At 46.0% G+C, this 22168-nt stretch overlaps 2 protein-coding genes across 9 annotated transcripts in view; one reads left to right on the forward strand and one right to left on the reverse strand.

Moving 5' to 3' along the window:
- Window positions 1–22168, reverse strand: part of Mcph1 (microcephalin 1) — a 186215-nt gene that overhangs the window by 66517 nt on the left and 97530 nt on the right. The gene's annotated exons all lie outside the window — the stretch shown is intronic.
- The window catches only part of Angpt2 (angiopoietin 2), a 48274-nt gene that overhangs the window by 17818 nt on the left and 8288 nt on the right, over window positions 1–22168 (forward strand). Inside the window, exons 2-7 of the mRNA XM_003479393.5 lie at window positions 5212–5367; window positions 8201–8322; window positions 14049–14278; window positions 15990–16117; window positions 20794–20895; window positions 21287–21453. Of these exons, the coding sequence (XP_003479441.2) occupies window positions 5212–5367; window positions 8201–8322; window positions 14049–14278; window positions 15990–16117; window positions 20794–20895; window positions 21287–21453 (905 nt within the window). The remainder of the gene's footprint in view (window positions 1–5211; window positions 5368–8200; window positions 8323–14048; window positions 14279–15989; window positions 16118–20793; window positions 20896–21286; window positions 21454–22168) is intronic.

Genomic DNA, 22168 nt, shown 5'->3' on the forward strand with positions numbered 1-22168 from the left:
AAGAGATACTAGCCAGGGTGCTGCTGGCATCCTCGTCATGGCATGCACGGCTGGCAGCCAGCACACAGCAACCAGCTAGCCACACAGGGATGCGACTGCCAACCTGTGGGGATGTGGCTTTTGCCTCCTGCAAATGTCCCCCAGAACAAAGCCGTGCCTTGACCTGCCCCTCCTGCCCCTGCCCCTTTGATCTCAGCATCCCACCAGTACTGCTGAGAGCAAAGGGCTTAGACAGTTACGCTCTCTGAGGAGGAAGGGAGCCCAGCGCTACCCCTCAAACCATGCTTCAGAGTTTCCTCAGCTCAGAGGACCCAGAACATTAGCTCAAGAGCCTTCCAAACAGAGCATCCCTGGATTTAATAACCAGGGTTTTCAGTGACTGAAAGAGCCAATATTTTGCTGGCTGTTGCCATGGTGCACGCGCAGCATGGGTGGAGTCTGGGAGCACAGGGTCCCAGGCAAACAGGAATGTGACCTGCAGTGCTGGGCTGTAACATACACAGATACAAGTGTTCTTGGTATCACAATGCAGCAGTCCTTATGATGGGGAGATGACCACTACGGTGTGGCTGGGGCTGGAGCATGCCCCTCCTCGTGTTACAGACTGGAATCTTTGTCCCCAGGGTTGCAACTTTAGGGGGCCACAGGGCCTTACAGGGGTGCAGTCCATGGAGGTTCCAGGGCACTGTGCTCCATGAGTAGTTCTCACAAGAAGGCTGTCATAAAAGAGCCAGTCCTCCAGCCCCCAGCTGCCTGCTCTCTAGCTTCCTGTCTCTCACTCGAGCCCTTTGGTGACATGAGCTCCTGCGTGGCTCTAAACATCGGGATTTCACATGGCTGGGGAGGGTTCTTGCCAGAGAACCATGGTAGCATGGTACCATCTATCTGGACTTTCAGCCTCTCAAACTGTGCACTGTAGGAAACTGTTCTTTACAGGAATGTTGTTAGGGCAGTGAAAAATAGATGACTTCTGTACACCAGCAGAGAAACCTGGACTTTCTCACAAGGCCAGAGGGTAAGGGTGATATGAGCTGTGGGTGATGGAGCAGCTTTGGCTTCTGACTCCAATGGGGGCAGCAGGAGAGAAGGTGGGGGCCAAGTGAGGACCTGGACCACAGAGGTGACAGGAGGAAGGAACGAGGGAGAGAGGGGCCACTGAGGCAGAAAAACGACCGGTGTGTGTGCACGCATGTGTGTGTGTGTGTGTGTGTGTGTGTGTGTGTGTGTGTATGTAAGACAGAACACTTGCCACGTCTTGTTTATAAATTAAAACACTACAGAGAAATGTTTCTAAGGAAACCTCAAACTACTTGTTACTTTTCTAGGAAAATTAGGCTTCTCAAATGGATAAAAACTAATTAATGAGAGGGATGAGGACACTAACTTTGTTTAAATGGAAACGGTTTCTTGACTGGCGTCTATACTTGGTGTGGGACCAGCCTCAGAATCCCAAGTCTCGGATAGTTTTCACATACGCGCTGTGTCATCCTTTCCTGAGCCAATTACAAGAAGACTTTCTTCTGGTATGAAAAATACGGGGATAATCACAGTGGGAAGGAGGGAGCCAGAGAAGCGTTTTAATGTGTACTCACTCTGGCACAATGGTCTCAAAAATGGACTTATTTGTCCCTGTCAAACTTGATTATTCAAAACGTTAGAGGAATAGTAAAAAACTCTAGAACAGTTTAGTCTATACTGATGGACTCCAGGACATAGTTTATATTATGCACATACAGTGGTGTGTTGGTTCACGAACTTAGTTGTGGACTGCGGGGAAGACAGCGCAGTCATGGTCATGTGGGGAGGATGGTGTGGCTAACGCAGGGGTTGCGAAAGACAGCAAAATTTTACCAAATTTTGCTGCCTGTGCACCAAACGCTCTGTGCACCAAATGGTTCATGTTTGTGAACTGAGGTATATGTTTTATATGTGCATATATACACATACTCATCCGTGCCGTGTTAAAATGTTTTATTCTGGTTGTTGGAGCTTTGCTGTGTAGTCAGCTTTGAAGACTGTTTGGGGTGCAGCTCTTTTTTCAGCAGATCAAACAACACCTAGCGACGATCTAGGCTGCTGCAGTATAATGGTAGTGACAGCCCTATAATGTTAAATTTGGGTAATCTGTCTGTGACCTGAGAAGAACAGCTCAAAGCTCCTCACACTGAGAACTCAAGGCATTCAGAAAAGGACAAGTACGTGCAGTCCTCTGACACTGCAGAGGGACCCTCACAGGGGCCTGGTGGCAAGAAGTCACTGTCCCCGCACCATCATTGTCAGATATAAAGGTGATATCAGACATTCCTAAAGCCAGTCAGGACAGGGAACAGGAGGGAACCATGGCTCGAGCATTTGCAAGCTGTTTCTGGTCAGAGCACTAAGTGTGGATGGCAAGGATGGGAGACGTCTGCCAAAGGGCAGAGTGGGTATGATGGGAGGATGGCACTTACTCCTCATAAATCCCCGTACGAGACAGACTCCTTACTCTAAGGAGGCCCTGGGAAGATTTCCCGGTTGCAATCACGGATGACAGAAATTCAAGAGATACTAATGAGAACAACGTTCCAGGGCAATAACCTAAAAAAGTCAAGAGACAGGGATATGCCAGGGTACCTGATTTGTGTGATCATCCAGGTGGGTGCCTCTCTCACAGGTCCTGAGACACAAGGACATACAGAAAGGCTCCGCAAGGGAGACCTTCATTTAGAAATGCCCACTCTCAGATTATCAACATTCGTATTCTTTCCATTTCTAGAAATTAGCACTGGATTTTGGAAAGAAAACTAGAGCCTTTTGTTACCATGTTCACAGACCATAAACTGGCACTAGTAATTCCAAATTCTAGGATCTCCTGTTGGTGAAATGGCCCTTCACAGAGTGGCAGGTGTTCTACCTGCTTTCCAAGGTGCTCTGAAACTCCCAATGGGAAGGTACACACTGATTCAGAGACATCACTTTTGGCTGTGAAAGGGCAGAATGGGCAACATGGCCTCCATGGGAAAATAACATTTGGCTTCCAAGTACACCAGTTCCCAAGCAGACACCCAGAACCCAGCAGAGATTTACAGAGCAGCTGGCACAAACGAGCACCCAAGAGGCTCCGCCTGTCAGTGCTCGGCTCGCCTCGGCTCCACTTGTCTCTGAAGCATGAGTGTATTCTTCTTCTCAAAGAGCAGCTACTATCAGTTCGCACTTTCCTTCAAACTTTAATTTCGCCACTCCACGGGTAAGAATGTAATCTTTTTTACAGCAAGGTAAAAGGCTACTGCTTGCTGCTTCTACTTCTGGTCCATTTTGTTCCCCAAAGACTTCAATCCATCATCAACTGGCCCAGTGTTATACAGAATTTCACTTTAAACGACATGTCTTCAGAAACTGTATATATTGTACACTGATACTGTCCCACAGTATCCTTATAAAACTCATCATCACATGTATACATGCATGTTTAATTTGCTTCAATATACAATCACACACACACACACACACACACACAGTCATACTGAATAGCTGACCAGTAGTGATCTGAAAACATTTTGACAATGAATTATTTTCAAACTTGGGAAATAAAGTTAAGAAATTTTATCTTTAAGATTAGTCTGTATGTCTTTTAATGTTCCCAAGTCTAATTTTAAACTGGAACTTGACTTTAAAATTTTCAAATTATAAACACTCCTGTCATGTCTCTTGACAGTTGTAACCACATTTGACCCAGGAGCTTGAAAAGTGGAAAGGAGGCATAAGGATTTATTTTCTTCCTCTAGTTATATGATTCAGAATGACAAGTAACAGAATCACTTCTATTTAACTGTTAAGTACTAAAATCAAGATGAAGATTACAATTTTTATTTATAATACTTTGTAAATTATTATTTCTGAGTATGAATTTAAACTAAATACAACTTAAACAGACCTTTGTAGTTTCAATCTTCCCAGAATAAATCTTTCTAAATATTATCTTTGCTGGGTGTTAAGAGTAACTAAGTAACTAAGACAATTACTTTGGATGACATAGCTCCAACTTTAACCTCAAAAATCCCACTGCTCCCATGGTGCTGGGATGCAGTGGTTACAAACTGCTGCCTATGAATTCTTTGAAAGAGGGATTTCAATCATAAAATAGATGAAGCAGAAGAAAGAAGGGACGAATGCATTAAGGAAGATCGCAGATCCTAAAAATCCTTTTCTGGTTCTGATAAAAAGTGATAGGGTATGGGATTCTTCAAGTTTTAAGAGGTCTGTACAAGAAGAGGTGGTTGTTGAGACTGTAAAATAACAGTACTTGAGTTTTTGTAGGGTCTAATCTATTTCGATTGACGTGGAGTAGTAAATGCTTCAATCGCATACTTTCACGAATGGTCAGAACTCTAGTAACCGCCACACTTCCTCCTGACTTGGTCTACCCCATAACCACAGGACAACAGTTGCCAGGAGTGGCCAGCGGAGTGGGGGAGGGACAGTAGTGGGGAGTCAGAGCCAACAGGTGGTGGCACGGGCAGAGTTACAGTTCTGGGCCTGGTCCTCAAACCCTATCAGCTGCACAGCTGAGGAGCCCTGAACCCTAAACAAGAAACAACCACCCCATTAGCACCCCTCCTAATGGGTGGGGTGCTCCTATCAATACCCACAGACGGGGGTCCCCATGACCATGGGGGCAAATCACAGCTGCGTCACAGCAGTGGCTGCATCTTCCTTCCCCAGGAACCGAGGGGAAGAGGGCCCGCATTAGGCGAGGAGCGGGCCCACGCAGGTCTGGGTGGTCAGATCTACAACACACTGACTCCACAGTCCTTAGAAAGATTAGCTGGTCCTGTGAACCCGGAGCCAGGGGAAGGTTCCGAGCTCGCTGCTTCCCTCATGCACCTTAGAGCCTACAGACCCCCAGTGTCCACCTCCTGGGCAAAGGCACCGAGAGTCCTGTGGCACACCAGGTGTCCTTCCCAGTGGCAGGATGTGACCCTCTCTGGTATCACTTCTAGAGACACGGAGACCACATGGGACTTGTCTCTCCCACACACAAAGTTCCTAGGTTGCCAGATTTGGGGCACAAATAGCACTGAATTTTACTGCTGCTGTAAGAAATGGAAAGATTTCAAATCTATGGCAAGACACAAGTTTTCAAGTAGAGTTTCTGAAAGAAGGACAAGACGGCCAATGCTTAGGAGTCAGGTCCCCACTGCAGACTAACCCTCTCCCACACCCGCTCCCCAGCTTGAGAGCTACGTCCAGGACAACATGAAGAAGCAGATGGCAGAGCTGCAGCAGAACGCCGTGCAGAACCAGACGGCTGCGATGCTCGAGATCGGGACAAGCCTACTGAACCAGACAGCAGAGCAGACGCGGAAGCTGACGGATGTGGAAGCCCAGGTGAGCAGCCACAAACACGGGCGGTTGGGCCATTTGGCAGGATAAGGGACACTAAGCATGGGAGAAAGGGGATCTTTAAGAGTTCAAGACTCTGTTGATGAAGGAGGCCACTGGTGAAGGTGGCTTCCCCACAAAGGCCAAGCGAGCTGCCTTTCCTCCACTGAGGAGCTCCGGTCACCACTATGTGGCCAAAGCCTCCTCCCCACAGCTCTTTCCTGGAACCACTGCCAAGCCTCCACTTTTTGTGCACTTAGGAAACAGAAATCACTGAGGCAGAGAGCTCGAAACTTCATTCTGAGTCTGAGTATGGAATTCAGGTAAACCCTGAGTCTCCAATAATAACAAATGCACCAGTGGGCAGCCGCGGGCTGGGCACACCCTGAGACCAGGAGCCCATGGCCCATGTTTTGCAGTACAGCACAATTCTGCCCCCGAACTTGTGTGTGGTTTGAGCCTTGCCCTGCCGCTGCCCGACTCTGGTGTTCAGGATGACAGAGCGCTGGTCCAGAGCACTGAGGGCCGAGTTCTCCTTCTGCTTTAAGATTTCATGACAGCTGGTTAACAACAGCAGATAAAAGAAAATGAAATAATGAAAAATACAGATAGCACCAAAACATTAACGAACCAAAATAGTAAAAAAAAAAAAAAAAAAAAAAAAAAAAAACAAAAAAACAAAGCGTCCAGAGTTAAGCTGAACAAAACGCAGTTTGTGACTGTGTGAGAACAGCCCGGGGGAGGACAAATGAACTGGCCCTCAGGCCGTCCCTTTCCAACTCCAACCGAGGCTCCTCTGTGGGCTCAGGGCAGCACCATCCTCCTTTGAACTATAAGGAATGCATCAGAAGCAGCAGAGCATCAAGTGTAATGTATTAGTAAACAAATATTTTATTAGTGGATCAAAAGGCATTTAGACTTCTCTTATTTGGTAATAAAAACTAAAAATGAAAAGACAATTTAAAATAAAGTCTATCCATGTATCCAGAGTCAATTAGTAAAATAAACTAGCAATGGCTAAGTGGCATTCCCTACACCTGGACGGGAAAACTGGCTGGCAGTCACACTCATTCAAAAGTGCCCCATAAATATCAACATGTGTTATGCTTTTATGTAATAGTAATAAAAAAAGCATTATGCCACAGAACAACCATGGAAGCCTTTATCCCACCTTGTGTGTTTTGTTGGGTCATATGATTTAAAAAAAAAAAGCCTATTGTGAAATTAGACATCAACAACCCTAACAGGAAAATAGGAAAACGGATGGAGATGACAGGCTGAGTAACAAAGGACATCATGAGACTGAGGAATGAACGGACAACAGAAACAGGCTCGGTGGGGATAGGGAGGGCTTGGGGAGGGGAACAGGGAGGCGGGTGGGCGGTGAGAAGTAAGTAAGAGGGTCTCCAGGCAGTGTGTATGTACTGCAATGATCGCAGACATATGCTAATGAGGAAGAGTGGCTGCTTTGTGTGCCCAAGCCACTGGGAGCCATCCATCACCAGGTACAAGCTGCGAGAAACAGGTTTCAGGTTAAATGTGGAGATTTCGATTAGATGCACAGTTCTTCAGCCTGTCAGAGTGAGAGTTACATTGGGCACCGCCATGCAGCTGGAGGCTGAAGGAAATTCAGGGAAGAATCACAGAACCTGCATAACTTAGTCACTGGCAGACCAGCTCAGCTGGGTGACTTTTCAGAAGGTGACCTAAAAACTCTGCAGTTCTGGGTCACACAGGATCTGTCCACTGCCTGCCTCTGTTTCTCCTAAATCTTAAGACTTACATAGGAATCTGATTTTCCAATCCCTTTGAGAAATAACTGACCCAGAATATTTGCATTCAGTGCTCTAGTGCTAACCCCAGCGATGGCCATGGCTTTTCCTCATGCACAGAGGAACTGGTGGACGAGAACTCCACCAGCAGGGACTTGGGACCACACATGCATGAGACCCACATCTTGGGCCAGGCCAGGGTCATGCCGACAGTGACACACAGCAAACAATGACTCTTGCAAGGACCCTGATCTCTGGTAACAATTCTGACTTCCATGCACATGTGATATCACATCCTAAATAAGCATGACTGGAGGAAGTGAGTAATCAATTCTTCCTATGAAAAGCCAGCCAAATGCTGAAGACCCTCTCTCCAGAGCTGTGTGAAGACAATGTGGAAAGCAACACTGCACGTCACACCAGAAAGGCCCACACAGCACGCTGTGTTTCTACTTCATATCGACATTTTATTGTTTCCTAAGTGGTTGAAAAGACTTTTAAAATGGGAAAAAGAAAAATGACAAAGAAAAAATACATCAAAGGCTAAGCATGTGGTTATAGAGTGGGAAATGCCAGACTAAAAAGGAGCTGTATTTTTGTGTAAGGGAGGCAAATAACTTCTTGTCTTTAGTTTACTGACCAAGAAGCAAAATACGAGAACCAGCATTTCGTCTGAGCAGACGGGAAAATATTTTTTAATATATCAACAGTTTTTGATCTATGAGATAGAACTATTTTATACTTCCACTTGTCTCAGTGGGTGAAATGATAAAATATGGCAGAACTAGAGAAAAATATTATATTACTTCACACAAACCATCTTCCAGAACCATGAAACTATGAACCACTTTCTAAAATAAAAACAGGGTGAAAAAAAGTTTAACGTGCTTGAGTGTTATCAACGATTCTAAGCCTTTTCTGAAAATAAAAACCATGCCAAAACAGGCCACTTGAGTTAATAAATAATGTGTCATATTTTCCAATAATGTGGGCAACTGAATTAACAGGGAGCTATGAAGTTAAATGTATTAAAATGATAACCTGGAATTTTACTTCGTTCCATGTAGGTATTAAATCAAACAACAAGACTTGAACTTCAGCTTCTAGAGCATTCCCTTTCTACAAACAAGCTAGAAAAACAGATTTTGGATCAGACCAGTGAAATAAGCAAGTTACAAGATAAGAACAGGTAATTACAGTATAAAAATCTTTGTAATTCAAAGCTGTACGCCTTCCAGAGATAAAAGCCCACCTCATGGGACTTGGTTACAAGCATGGTTTCCAGATAATGAATGTTTGGTGCACAGCATATATGTCAGAAACCTTGGAGGAAAGGTGGAGGGAGAGCACGTATAGAAAAGTCCTCAACAAAGAAGTCCAAGACAGTCCTCGATGCTGTTTTTCATTCTTTAGTCCCTTATAGATGGTCATACAGCAATCCTCCACCTGCCTCAGTCTCACGCATGTGAATCTATAAAATGTAGCGCTAGTTCAGTGAAGCAAGTGACACTGGCCTGGACATCTGAATACTGACTTTATCAAGCCTCTCTGCCTTTAGGGACTTAGGTTTTTCAACACAACATGGTCTGCAGTAGGAAAACCATCCTTATAAGTCAGGATTCATTTCACGATACAATACTTCCTCTTAAAGTAGATAAAGTAAAGTAGTTAATGTTAAGTATGATATACAATCCTATATTCAGATAATATATAGGAAAAGAACTCGAGGTTAACAACACAAAAACAATTTCAGGTGCTAGGTAAGGACTGTTTTCATAAGCTTACTGTGGCTAGGGACAGACATGAGGGTTATTCATGCATATACAGTAGGGTGCTCATTTACTTGTTTTTATTCAAGACACATATTTGGAGAATAGCACAATACCACATCCTTCCATTTCACAATGTAAATAGTTTAGCTTAATCAGAAACAATGATAAGCATTACCTCATAATCATTCTTTACTGTTCTAACAGTAAAGTATAATATAGTAATTAATTCTGTTCTCTGGGTACCAAACTGAAATCGTTATTGACTTAGTGTTTTGAAAATCAAAGACATTTTTCTTTTTCAAATATTTTTCTTTTGTGTTTCAAATTTCTCTTCCACACAGAAAGAAATGAAGGCTTGAGATCAGTAACTGAAATTAATAATCTTGCTAATTTCGCACTGCAGTAACGTTAGGGATATATCGAGCTGGTTCTGAGTTTTGCTTGCTTAACAGTAATGCTGCCCAGGAAACTGGTCCTGGGATTCCCTGGATACAACAGCTATGGGTGTCAAGTCCTTTATAAACAAACAAACAAACAAATGCATCATGTTTACACACAACCTACATACCAGCCCTTGAGCATTTTAAGTTGTGTTGAGATTATTTGTAATACCTGACATAAATGCTATGCAAGTGGTTGGTATATTGCCTTGTTCAGGGAATAATGGAAAGAAAATAAAAGTCTGTACATGTTCAGTACAAATCCATTTCCCCAAAAATATTTTCTTATTCTTTAGCTCAATGCTCAGAACAAGCATGATTGTGTGTTAAATAAAGTCAGCTCCTCAGTAAGTAACTCTGAAATACAACCAAAAACTCTCAGTACATTGTATGCACATCTATTGATTTGCTGAAATTTCTTTTATATCAAGCTTTTACAATAGAGAGAATGATTTCAGTCCCACAGTAGCTTGCTATGTTTTCTGATTTTTCTTGCTTTTTCTCACTTCCCTCCCTGGTTTAATTTGCCTGGATCAGCTTGTGCTTCTAATAAGTCTAACTAGTTTTATATGAGTTAAATTCAAATGTTACAGTACTTTTCCTATGAAAAGCACCCTGTCAAGCATGTCGAACAAAACTAAAATTGCTTGTGACTTGCAACTGGTCCCCAGCTGGACCACAAACTCAAGTGCCGAGTGGGACTAAACGCCCTGAGGACAGCAGCAAAAAGGTACCCCTGCTACCCACCAACTCGCCCCTGAACCCATGTAGTAAAAGCTACACAGAAAGCAGGGTCAAGCTCTGAAGAGCCCTGGAAACCAGATTCTTCCTTTTTGTTGGAAATACTGACATAACTATAAAAGTAAATATGAAATTTTATGGATGATTTTGCATCTTTTCAATGAGTGTTTTCTATGTTAAATTTCACTGGTGTAAGACATTGCACAAGAACATCATTGTAAAACCAGGCACATGGGGCTCCACATTGAGGAACCCTAATTCAGTCATTCCCCAAAAGTAAAACTGCAGTCTGCAGAGAATGGGTTTGAATGAAGTGGTATTTACCAGTGGCAACATTCTTTCCAAGTTACCATTACTACTCTTGCAGATGCACCAGCTGAAACTGACATAGAAAACTATGCATTTTTACCTTGTTACTCTTTTGTTCAAAAAACTAGACTGATTTAAGGTTATGTGTACAGCTCAGTCAAACTGCTCTGGCTTGGAAACACATTGCTGCAGCCACCATCTCTTTATGCAGGGACACTCATTTAAAAAACAACATCCACTGTGTGTATGTGTGCGTGCTGACTATGATGAAATCCCTAAACCAGACTCACCCTCTAAAGTACAGGAGTTTACTAAGCTCACAGTTTTGGAAGCTAAAAGGTGGAGAGGAGGCAGCTCTGCGGGTTCTGCCTCAGCCAAGGGCTTATTTGCAAACAGCCCCAGAACAGCAGGAAGAGGTCACATCCCCAACAGGCAGTGCCAGCCAGGGATCAGGAGTGGGCTGGCTTGTTAGCAACCACTCTGGTGAGAGTTTGGGTGTCCCATGAAGGCTCCCCCAAACTGAGGCTCCCCTGGGGCCTGCTTCTTAAAGGTTCCACTCCCTCCTACGTTGCCACGCAGGAGCTGCTTCCAACACATGAGCCTTTGCTGGACACAAACCACATTTGAAGCATAACAAATGTGATTCAGATTCATGATGTTTCTGCCAAAGGGATCCTTCCCCGCAGTTCCCAGCTCACTCCAACTTATGCTGATGTAAAATGAAGCTATACTGAAATCAGCTTTATGGCGACAAGCTAGTTGAGCACCCTCGAGTGAGATGCAACATCATGGCCAGCTCCTTGCTTCCACCCATGTCTCCCTTCAGCATTTATCAGCACTGGCCTCAGGGTCTGTCGCCACATGCAAAGCACCTGCCATGAATTTACTGTATTTTCACTGCTTTTCTACCACCCCAGAGGAAAATGCTAGCTGCAACTCATTAATCTCATTTTATACACCACTAACAGGTCTTGATGTGCATTTTTTACAGTGCTGCTCTATAACAGGCGCCCTGATAGCTGTAACACGCAGTGATCTGTCCGTTACTTAATTAGTAAGTCCAGGCTGGGCTGATCTGGCCCTGGCCTCACCCTTACATGCTAAAACAAGCTCCAGTGCAGTGGTCTATGACGGCCTTTTGAGCCGAGCTGGTGAGCGCTCAGAAGCACGGCACCAAAGCAGTCATTTCTCAGTCCCCACGATGCTGAGCGCCAACCCTGCCCTGTGTGGCTGCCACATGTCTTTGATGCTGTCTCTCAGATGATTAAAAACAGCACAGAGGGCTGGATTGTAGCTGTGGAACACCCCTTCCAGGTGCACTGTACATACTGCGTGCTTCTCTAGGTCAGGGCTGCTGCAGTGCTTCCCAAAGCACGGAGGCTGATTTATGTAGAGAGCAGGAAGAAACTTACACTTACTTTTTGATTACCTGCTTCTTATGGTAAATCATCTTGGTTTATAAATTAATGAGAGTTATACCATTTTCTTTAAAAATAAGCTAATATCAAGAAAAGTACTAAGAAACAATCGGTGAAAACGGGTATGGAAAAACTGATGATGTCTAGTGAAAATAACTACAGGACAGCCATGGTTACTGACTCAGCATTCTGCTCTCACACTTGTCATCACAGTGATTTATAAGGACCAGAGGGCTGGAAGAAATTTCAGAGCTGTAGCTTCCAGTAGGGATAATTCGCACTGGTTATGGACAAATTGTTATTCCTTATGGTTCTCATTACTTATCTATTATCACTTATCATTGCTTATAGTCTAAGTCTTTTAGTTGGTTGGGTTGTCCGCACGGTTAAAGGTTGAGAAGCTATTATTTCCCCAAAAATGATACAATGGATGCATGGAATAGCTGAACTGGAGGGACCCCACAGACCATCAAATCTAAAACCCTCGATTTTGGTAGAGATGTATCTGGGGAGAGCTGCCTATGTGACACAGCTGTGCCTGACATCTAGAGGGAATGCCAGGTGACACACAGCTGTACCTGGAGCGAAGGTCCTCAGCCCAACACTGTCCCTTCCTCTTTGTTCTGTGGCCCTGGCAGCCTCTGAAGGAATTTTTCTCCAGTGGAGACAGAGCTCACTGCATGCTGTAACTTGGCAGAGGGAAGCTCACTGAGACAGTCTGAGACTCTCCAAAGCACCTCGCACACAGAGGTTCAGTCCATTTCTGTGAAGAGATTATGTAATGAATGGAGTGGGCTGAAGCCCAGACTGAGTGATGCATGGGCTTGGCCGCTGGTGAAACCTGGGTGCTGATTTCACGTGCTTCCACTCCCTTTGGGGTGCAAAAGAAGTCAAGAATCTTTCAACAACTCACAACAGGCTCAGACATGGGGTCAAGCTGTCTTCACCAAACAACAGAGAAAACAGGGATTCTCTCTTTGTGGGGAGTCCCCAAAAGTTCTAATAGCTCACGAGCAACATCTCACCAACTCCTAGGGTGACAGTCACAGAGGCCATGTCAACTGTTAACGGCCTCAAAATAACCCTGAAACAGAGATGTCAGCATCAATATATGCCATGATTTAAGAGCGATTCTACAGATACCTTCCTTTAACCCTGAACTGTGATGAGCAGATCATCTCCACTGAACATTATGCTGGGTGGGGGTCTCAGGGACAGGAGCCAGTAACTGGCTTATCATCTAACCATTTCCGAAAGCAGGTCTATCTTGAAGGTCTATCTAGGTCATCTAACCATTTCCAAAAGCAGGTCTATCTAGAGGGAATGCCAGGTGACAAATAGCTGTACCTGGAGCGAAGGTCCTCAGCCCAACACTGTCCTTTCCTCTTTGTTCTGTGGCCCTGGCAGCCTCTGAAGGAAGTTTTCTCCAGTGGAGCTTCACTCTTGTGTGGTGTAGAAAAGGCCTCTGTCTTCTCACACTCACAGAGACAGGAAAGGTAAATATCTGAGACTGCTGGGCCCAAGACAGTGTGAGCCACCACACTGGTGAGCTGGGGTAGAGAAAACCCTGCAGCTCCCCAACTGGCAGGAAAGGAGGAGCAGGTGAAAAGGTGAGGCAGGGTAGGTTTCCTCTTCCCATGCCCCAGCACAGTGAGAGGAGGAAACTGATGCAGGAAAGATTAGATACTGTAAATGACTCAGTCGAGAGTCGCAGGAGCGGCAGGTCAGGATTTGAACATGTGCTAAGTATTTAGCTCCTTTCTGGACTATTTGCCACACAGTATTAAAAGATCAGCAGTTAGGGCCCAAATGAAACTCCTTCTCAAAGCATGTCCTGAGCACTGCAATTTGAAATAACAGGACTTTCTTCTGAATTCTTCTAGCACTGAATCTTGACATAGTCACATTCCCCTATTATGGCCCAGGATATTGTCTGTCTGTCTGTCTCTCTGTACCTGTCAGTTTGTCTGTCTGCCTGTCTGTCCATCCTTCCTTCCATCCACCTACCCAATCATGTATATCTATCTAACATGGCAAGTGTGAGAGGCTCTTTAGGACTGCGCCCTTATACTCCCTACCATATTTCAGCAGAGTGTCTTGGCAGAACAGAAATGCAGTGCACTCAGACAGCTGCATCACAATGGTGACAGTGACTGCATGTTGATGGGTGCTTGGCTCTGCTGGCCGTAGGGTTTTAGCACTCCCTCCACTAACCGATGAGCATTTCCCTCCAAGTGTCCTGGAGCAGAAAGTGCTGGACATGGAGGACAAGCACTCAGTGCAGCTGCAGTCCATGAAGGAAGAGAAGGCAGAGCTCCAGGTGCTCGTGTCCAAGCAGAACTCCATTATCAAGGAGCTGCAGAAGCAATTAGTCACAGCTACCGTGAACACCTCGGCCCTGCAGAAGCAGCAAATGGACCTGATGGAGACTGTCCATAACTTAATGACAATGATAGCACCGAATGGTAAGTGAAGTTCATGTTTTTGTCAATGAACTGTCCATTGTAACAAATTCTCTCACCTTTCAGAAAAGGCACTACTTCTCTTGTATTCCTTATGAAAGCTCTATAGGGACTAAACTAGAACTGAGTGGGAAGGAGGAGTGAAGGAGGAAGATACAGGTATCAGATATGTCAGTCATGCACTGGAGGCAGAGCTGCTGAATGCACTTTGCCTCCCATGTGTTACTCCATCGTCCAGGGCATGCAGGAGGCTAACGAATTGCTCAGCCTTCACAGGGTTGCAAAAGTACCCCCGGCATGTAGGATGCCTGTGGGGACTACAGGAAGAAACACCATCGTGATGGGTGCACAGGGGCAGTAGTTTCCTCCTGTCACAAGTCCTTACGTATGTATTGTTCCACCTTTTCATTACGGCTTGACCTTCCGGCCTCTCTCAGATACTGGAGGGAAGGGAGAAAGGGTAGTCACTAACTAAGGTGCTTCTGGTTTTTCTCCTGAGCAAGTGTAGCCTACTTCTACAGTCTATTTTGTAAGCTCCTTTTAACTCGACCTCCTTTGGCACAGCGCCTGGGAGTCACAGGACTCTCATGTGAATACTCCGGTTTTCACTTCCATAAAAACATTCTCCTTGGGTTGTGCAGTCGCCTCCACTTTAACAGAAAGTCCGCCACAGCATATGCACAGTTACATGGTCCTGATGCCTTGCGATGCAGCTCGGGTACCGTGTGCTTGGGAGCTTTTCAGTGGGAGCTTCACTCTTGTGTGGTGTAGAAAAGGCCTCTGTCTTCTCACACTCACAGAGACAGGAAAGGTAATATCTGAGACTGCTGGGCCCAAGACAGTGTGAGCCACCACACTGGTGAGCTGGGGTAGAGAAAACCCTGCAGCTCCCCAACTGGCAGGAAAGGAGGAGCAGGTGAAAAGGTGAGGCAGGGTAGGTTTCCTCTTCCCATGCCCCAGCACAGTGAGAGGTGACGCACCTGCTGGTGACGCCCGCTCCTCCTTGACTGCGGCTCTGCAGGGCTCCCCAGAAAGCAGAGATGCAAGGACCCATGGCAGACACACACATATTACTAATGCAGCAAAAAGGAAGAGGAAACCCAAGTGTCAACAGCGGTATTAAAGCAGTATGAAGGGATTTCGTAGCCCTAAAGGTCTCAGAGGAATTTAAAACACACAGGTGAATACACACAATGCTCTTCTAAAGTACAAACTGTTACAGGCTAAAACTCCAAAGAATACGAGATGGGTCCATCCAATATTCTAAACACATTAAAGCCTTAGCCTCAGATATGTAAAAAGAAAGGAGAAAATGGACTCTACGACTTGAGGGGCAAAAGCTTATGGATACTCTGTGGAGGCAAAGGGAGTCCCACTGTTTTTAGGCATGCTCCCCGTTTAATCTTCCACAGTAGGCTCTAGTGATTATTCTAGCAAATAATGGGAAATTTACAAAGCAATAGCTTATATTTCACTTGCTTGTGAAGTACTGAAATTACACAAAACTGGCGATAAAAAGCACAGATTATTTTTAAGAATCAATTAATACAGGAAAACTGAAAATATAACCTTTTAGGAGAGAAGAAACTACTGGCATATCCTTTTGCTTATAATAAGAATTCAAATTTATTAAACTTACCAAATGACTGAGTCTTGAATAAACTTTGCTCTTTCCATGAATCCACTGAAATGCTTTACTATTTTTTAAACACAGCTAAGAATCCTGTTACTGCTGAGGAAGAACAGATCATTTTCAGAGACTGTGCAGCGGTTTTCAAAGCCGGGCACACCACCAGTGGTGTCTACACCCTAACAGCCCCAAACTCCACAGAGGAGATAAAGGTAAGCCTCGGGCTCTGCAGGACGCCCTGGCTCCAGGCAGGTCACCCTAGGTCCAGGAAAGCCTGAGTACTCAGTTCTGCCCCAGGGCTCGGGGTTCAGTTGTAGCTGCCTGTGGACACAGCCAGTGTTTTGTGGTGGGGAAATGTCTTTGTTTCCACCAGAACTTCTCTGAACACTACACACGTGTTTCTCTTGAAGTGCCTGACTCACTTTACTAATTTTAAAGTCAATTCTCTTTCCCCAAACTGAAGTGTGCATTGTGGCAGTTTGTCTTCTGATCAGTCGTGGATGTAACGGCTGTAATTCATGAAGGAAAAAAGAAGGCTCATTTTGTTCCCACCTAAAACCATCAAATGAGTGCAACTGTGAGACAACCATAGCACTGTGGCATGTAGAAGTAATCACACATGCATCCCGATGAGTGAGACAATCTTAGAAACAGCCCTTCAGGGCTGAAAGTGCAACAAAACTAACACGGTTTGCCACAGCAGGAGAATCTGAGGACTAGCCAGGCAAACTAGTGAAGCCAGCTAAACAAACAATGGATGCCTACCAAATGGGATTCACTGCTTCGTCAGAGACCTTTTTAGCTGAGCCTGGCTCTGCTCTGTTCAAAGTGGAGGGACTCTAGCAGGGTTTGCCCCTCTGCCCTGTATCCCACCAGGGTGCCCGTGGTCTGCTCTGCTGGCTACACCTGCTGACAATGCTGCAAGCCAATGACACTCTAGTGTCATTGTGGAGGTTGCTTCCTCTTTGAGAGCCTGTGGGCTCTTCATTACAATGTTCTGAGTCCCAGGGATGCCTTAGGGTGTGCAGCCCACCCTAGGAGAGCCCCTATGCAGGTCAGCACTCCCTCTGATGCAGTCTGGAGGACTTAAAACATATTGCCTGCTCCAGCAGCTCCTCCTGGCTGCTGCGGAGAGTGAGACAGTGTGCTCCACAGGCCATGCTCAGCCCCAGTGGCCTCTCTGCACTGCTGAGTGAGCTGCCTCCACCTGGCTCAGCTGTGGGACCCCCCCCCCCCCACCTCACCCCGAGCTTCGGAGAGCCACAAAGAATCATATCCTGAGAGGTCTGAGGAGGTCAACTGATGCTGCAGGGCCATCTGTGACCTGGTGGTAGACACAGGGTGGCCGTACACATGCACTTCCTTGCCCGCAGGGAGGGCTGTGTGTGAAGTAAAAGCAGTTACACATTAGACTGACACAAACAAGTCCAGAAAGCACACCGAGTACTGTGCCAAGATAGAAACCTTAGAGGCTCCTGGAGGCAGTATCCTTTTGAACTTGGTCTTGAACATTGTAATGAAGAAAAACACAACCATTTAGGAGTTAAAGATGTGGAATTTGAAATGGTAATGTATACTTTGATTGTGGATTAAAAGATAAATGCAGTGCTATTTGAGATAATACTTTCCAAAGAAATCTTTCTAATTCATTCATGCTGCTGGAATCAACCTTGAAAATCAGTTAATGTCCCAAGGGGCTCAGAAGCTGGGGAATGGGGGGCCGGGCGGGTTGCTGCATAAGAAAAAGCAACCACTGCCTGGTTCCAGGCTACCTTCACCTCCATGATCTGTCTGCCTGGATGGTGCTCTGCACGCTGCTGTCTCGCATTAGATGTTGCATGCCCTTGGCCCAGTGATAATGGGGACAACACTGGCATTGCAACCCAGTGACACTGCTGTGGAGACATTCCCATGCCACCCTTCCTGTACACGCTGACTGAAGCAATCTGCAGAAATATGACAGGGCCTAGGAGTCGGCGACATGAGGCTCAGAGTACGGCTGGAAACATCAGGGTTTCTACTCCTTTTAAATGTTTAAAATAGTTCACTGCAGAGCATGGAAGGATGCCCATTCAAAGCCTCAGTTTTCTCTTTTTCACCATAAATGACTGAGATTAAGTTACCTCTCAGTCCCCTTCCACTGTAAGATGCTGTGATTCGCATTCCAGCTCCACCCTCCTGCGGCTCACCGTCCCCTCATCCCCTCTGCATTCTCAGTCCTCATCTGTCACACAAGGATGACACCTCCAGCTATGGAAATGGTACATATGGGGAGAGTAAAAAACAGCACTTTTCCCAAAGACCACAAGACAATTTCCCAGCATAGCGGCTTACTCGATTTTGCCCTGGGTTATCTAATTCAAGAAAATAGTGCTCAATAGTTTTGAACTGCAACTTTACTTTTGAAAAATTCATTACCCTTTTGTACAAGACAGATACTGCAATAGGACGTTCTCAGAAGTGGCTGTTTCCGCTAGTGAGACGCATCATAGCTTCCTTGCCTAATCTCCCAGAATACCTACCTGACTCCTGGTATTTATGTGCTTGCTGTCTGGCCAGTTGTTCAGCAAACCGAGTTACACTTTATCAAGCTTTGCTTGCTCAGCAGCCGCAGGCTTTCTAGCAAGATAACCAGGTCCCCAGTCCATGACCAGCTGGAAGAAAGAACTGCCTCCAGGTTGCTGGAACCAAGTGCTGGGCTCCTGGCGTTCCCGCAGTATTTCCGCCTCTCAGTATTTCTCCTTCTACCAAGTATTTTGTCCTTTTCACTGAACATCTCTTGGCTATATGGGCGATTCTATTTGGACATCCTCTCAAGTTTTATGACTCAGTAACCATAATTCTTTAGTTTTATAGATCCTCTGTTCATTAAAAAAATCCAGATGCAGTATGAAGAAACATGCTAATAACCTTATCATGGTAGCTAATGGAGTCGGTGGAGCAGGGACAGGCTTGAGTCAACTGCACCCTGGCTGGGACTCTCAGCATCCCAGAGTCTCCCCTGACTCCCTTAATGAGTCAGGCTTGACCTCCGGACAAGAGAGAGCAGGTCTTCATTAACCTTGTTGCAGAGTTTCTGACATTAACCACACATTCTTAGGACAGGGACAGGCGCCTAAGAACTGTGTCACTTCTTCCAACGGTCTGCCATCTGGGGTACTGAGAACTGACATCTGTGTACTCAGGGATCCGCAGACCAGGGTACGTTATTGGACCAGTTCATAAGCATCTTTTTGAAAAGTCACACTGATAGAATCAAGCAGCAGACTGTTTTGTTGACTACAGGCAAACAAGCAGCAGCCCTAACCATGAACTGATTTCAAGTTGGAGCTGTGTTCAAGGATTTTGGCCTATTAACAAAAAGGCCAAGGTTCTGGTCTTGGCAGCATGATGTAGTGGAAAAAATATGGCATGGGAATTATTCAAATTCTGTACACCATTTAATAGTTGAATAACTGTGATAAAATTTATCAACTTTAAGTAAAACTTCCCTCCTTTCACAGATTCAGAGTTGGCCTGGGAAAACTGGCCAGTCCCAAAGACAACTGTGATAATTCATAAAAATCACACTAAAGTTATGGTTCACAGGGTGATAGTAAAGGTGTTTCCTTCAGTAGATCTGACTAATTTAAAGTGGGAAAATAATTTTTATTCATGAATGCATTTTCCTCTCTTGGCACCTATTTTTCTAAACAGGGTCACCGGGGAGGGCAGTATGAGCCTGTGAGCTTCACAGGGGAGATGGGGACAGCGCTGGTCAGGCCCCTGCAGATGGAGTGCTGGGGACCATTCTCCACAGAGTCTGCACGTCCCCCTGGGCATATGTCCTTGTGTGTGAGATGAAAGGACAGGGCCAGGTGCTATTCTGGTGCTCTCAGACCTCATCCCTTGGATCCTAACTCACACACACAGGACTGTTTATATTGAAGCATATACTCTGCCAAAACCATCTCCCCTACTCTCTGAAAGATCATGGAAAACAACAAAGAAAGAATATTTAGAATTGGACGTGAACCATAACTTTAGTGTTTCTTACCTCATATGGTATAAGGAAATTATCTTACTTTCTGGAAAACAATTTTTGTCCTATTATAATATCATGATTGAAAACTATTTATGTAATCTTATTTCCAGGGGTTTTTAATTTCATAATAAAGCTCCAGGTGAGTTGAAATTGAGCATGCATGCGTGCTCTTTGCTGAAGAATTCTGTATCCTGGACAAACTTCAAGCCTATGGAGCCAGTTTAAAAGCAGAAATAAAAAGCTGGGAAGAAAAATCCCATAGGGGGTGAGCAAATACAGAGAAATCTAAACTCATGATCCAGAGTAAAGCTGCCTGGCCACGCTGGGGTCGCAGAGCACTGACACATGAGTCCGGCCCAGGCTCAGGAACTAACAGGGACCTGGTGTTTGCTGCACATAGAGGAAACCCTGAAGATTCACAGCATGAAAAGGTAGCAGGAGTTCAGGGAGTGCTGTAACCCCAGAACCCGCTTCCTACAGCTGCCTGCAACGCCACCAGGAACTGGCAGGCGGGGAGAAGGTTTTTCTTTTTTTCTTAAATCAAAGTCTAAACCCTAAGAGGGGAGAAGGTTTTGAGGCTGTGCGCAGCTCAGTGGTTTCTGCAGCTGCAGATATGGAGGACTGGGGCAATGGTCTGGCCCGTGAGGTCCTATTCGTGAGTCCCTGGGGTCTTCAGCCAGATGGTGACAAGAGAGGGACTCATGTTAAATGTTTCTAACTTTACTGCAGTGGTCTGGGAGTAAAGCACACTACTCAGGGCTGGGTCCTGGAGGCCCCAGGGCACACATAGCGTGGTGTGTGTTGACCTGTTTTTACCCCTCCTGACACTGCTGTCCCCATGGTAACTGGTGCTTCCTCTGGCAGGCCTACTGTGATATGGAGACAGGCGGAGGTGGCTGGACAGTGATTCAGCGCCGCGAGAATGGCAGTGTTGACTTTCAGAGGACCTGGAAGGAATATAAAGTGGTATGGGCATTCCGCATGCTTCCTCCAAACAAATACCATCCTTGGTGAACACTATCTTTGAAGATCTTCTGAGCTATGGGCACAGAGCTGACACGAGGCGGCTCTGTTTCCTGGGAGGGCCCTCCCCAGTGTCCCCAGAGAAGCCCTGGGGGGTATGAGGCCCTCCTTCACCCATGGCCTACACACTGCCTAACACGAGGTTTACCCAGGGATGCTGGTCCTTATCAGTGGCCTCATGGGTTTTCTGTGGAAGCCCCCGCTCAACCTGCACAGCGGGGCCTCCTGCTGACTAACTAGCAGTGAGTCACGGTAAACCGAGGAGCCTAGGGTGGGTTTCAGATCCATAAAGAAAAAGCCAGTGAAGTAACTGAGCTTCCCAACTTGGTTCCAGGGGTTCGGGAACCCTGCAGGGGAGCACTGGCTGGGGAACGAACTGGTGTCCCGTCTGACGAACCTGCAGGGCTATGTGCTCAGGATCCAGCTGCAGGATTGGGAGGGCAGCGAGGCGTATTCGCTGTACGACCACTTCTCCCTGGCCAGTGAGGACCTCAAGTACCGGTAAGCAGAGGACTGCTGCGCAGGGGTTGGGTGGTGATCTGGACTGCGACGTGTGACACCTCGCTGAGGTCTGCAGTCACCATCCACCAGGGTCTCGTTTTTCTTTTTTGGGGTGGGGTCTTGTTTCTTAAGAGTCATTTTTTCGATGCATGCACGGTGGTTTCTCTACTTTTAATAGGCCAGGTTTCCTGAATGTGAGGTGTCTCCCGTTACTGTAACACAATTATCTGAGTCTTTACTGTTTTCTTCCCAAAGATACTGACAGTTAAGCTACTGTTTGAAGCTTAAACACATGAATTATTGTGTTCAATCCCAAAGTCAGGATTACATGCCAAGTGAGAAAATGGCAAAATCGGGCAAGACCTCTGCTTTCTAGGGTAGGGTGCATCCGGCCCACAGCTTCCCCTTTGCACTTTCTTGCCTGCCCCTGGTTGGAGGCAATAACCTGGAACATGCCAGTAGCATGTGCAGCCTGGACTGGGAATTTCCTTTCTGGTTCTAACATACCAGATGAAGAGAGCCGAAGTAGTGATGGGACTGCACTGCAAGGGGCAGGTGCGGCAGAGCCACACCTGGACAGCACAGAGGCCCAACACGCTGGCGCATGTGTGGCTGGGAGTGGGGCCACTGGCACTGAAGGTAGGGGCCTGTGGGTGGCCGTCACCCACCCTGTCCGCAGGAGCCCTAGCAGCAGGCCGGGGAGACCACAGGCACA

The sequence above is a fragment of the Cavia porcellus genome, unplaced genomic scaffold (assembly GCF_034190915.1).
Source record: "Cavia porcellus strain 051 isolate PalLab524CR breed Dunkin Hartley unplaced genomic scaffold, mCavPor4.1 scaffold_24, whole genome shotgun sequence".
Classification (NCBI taxonomy): domain Eukaryota; kingdom Metazoa; phylum Chordata; class Mammalia; order Rodentia; family Caviidae; genus Cavia; species Cavia porcellus.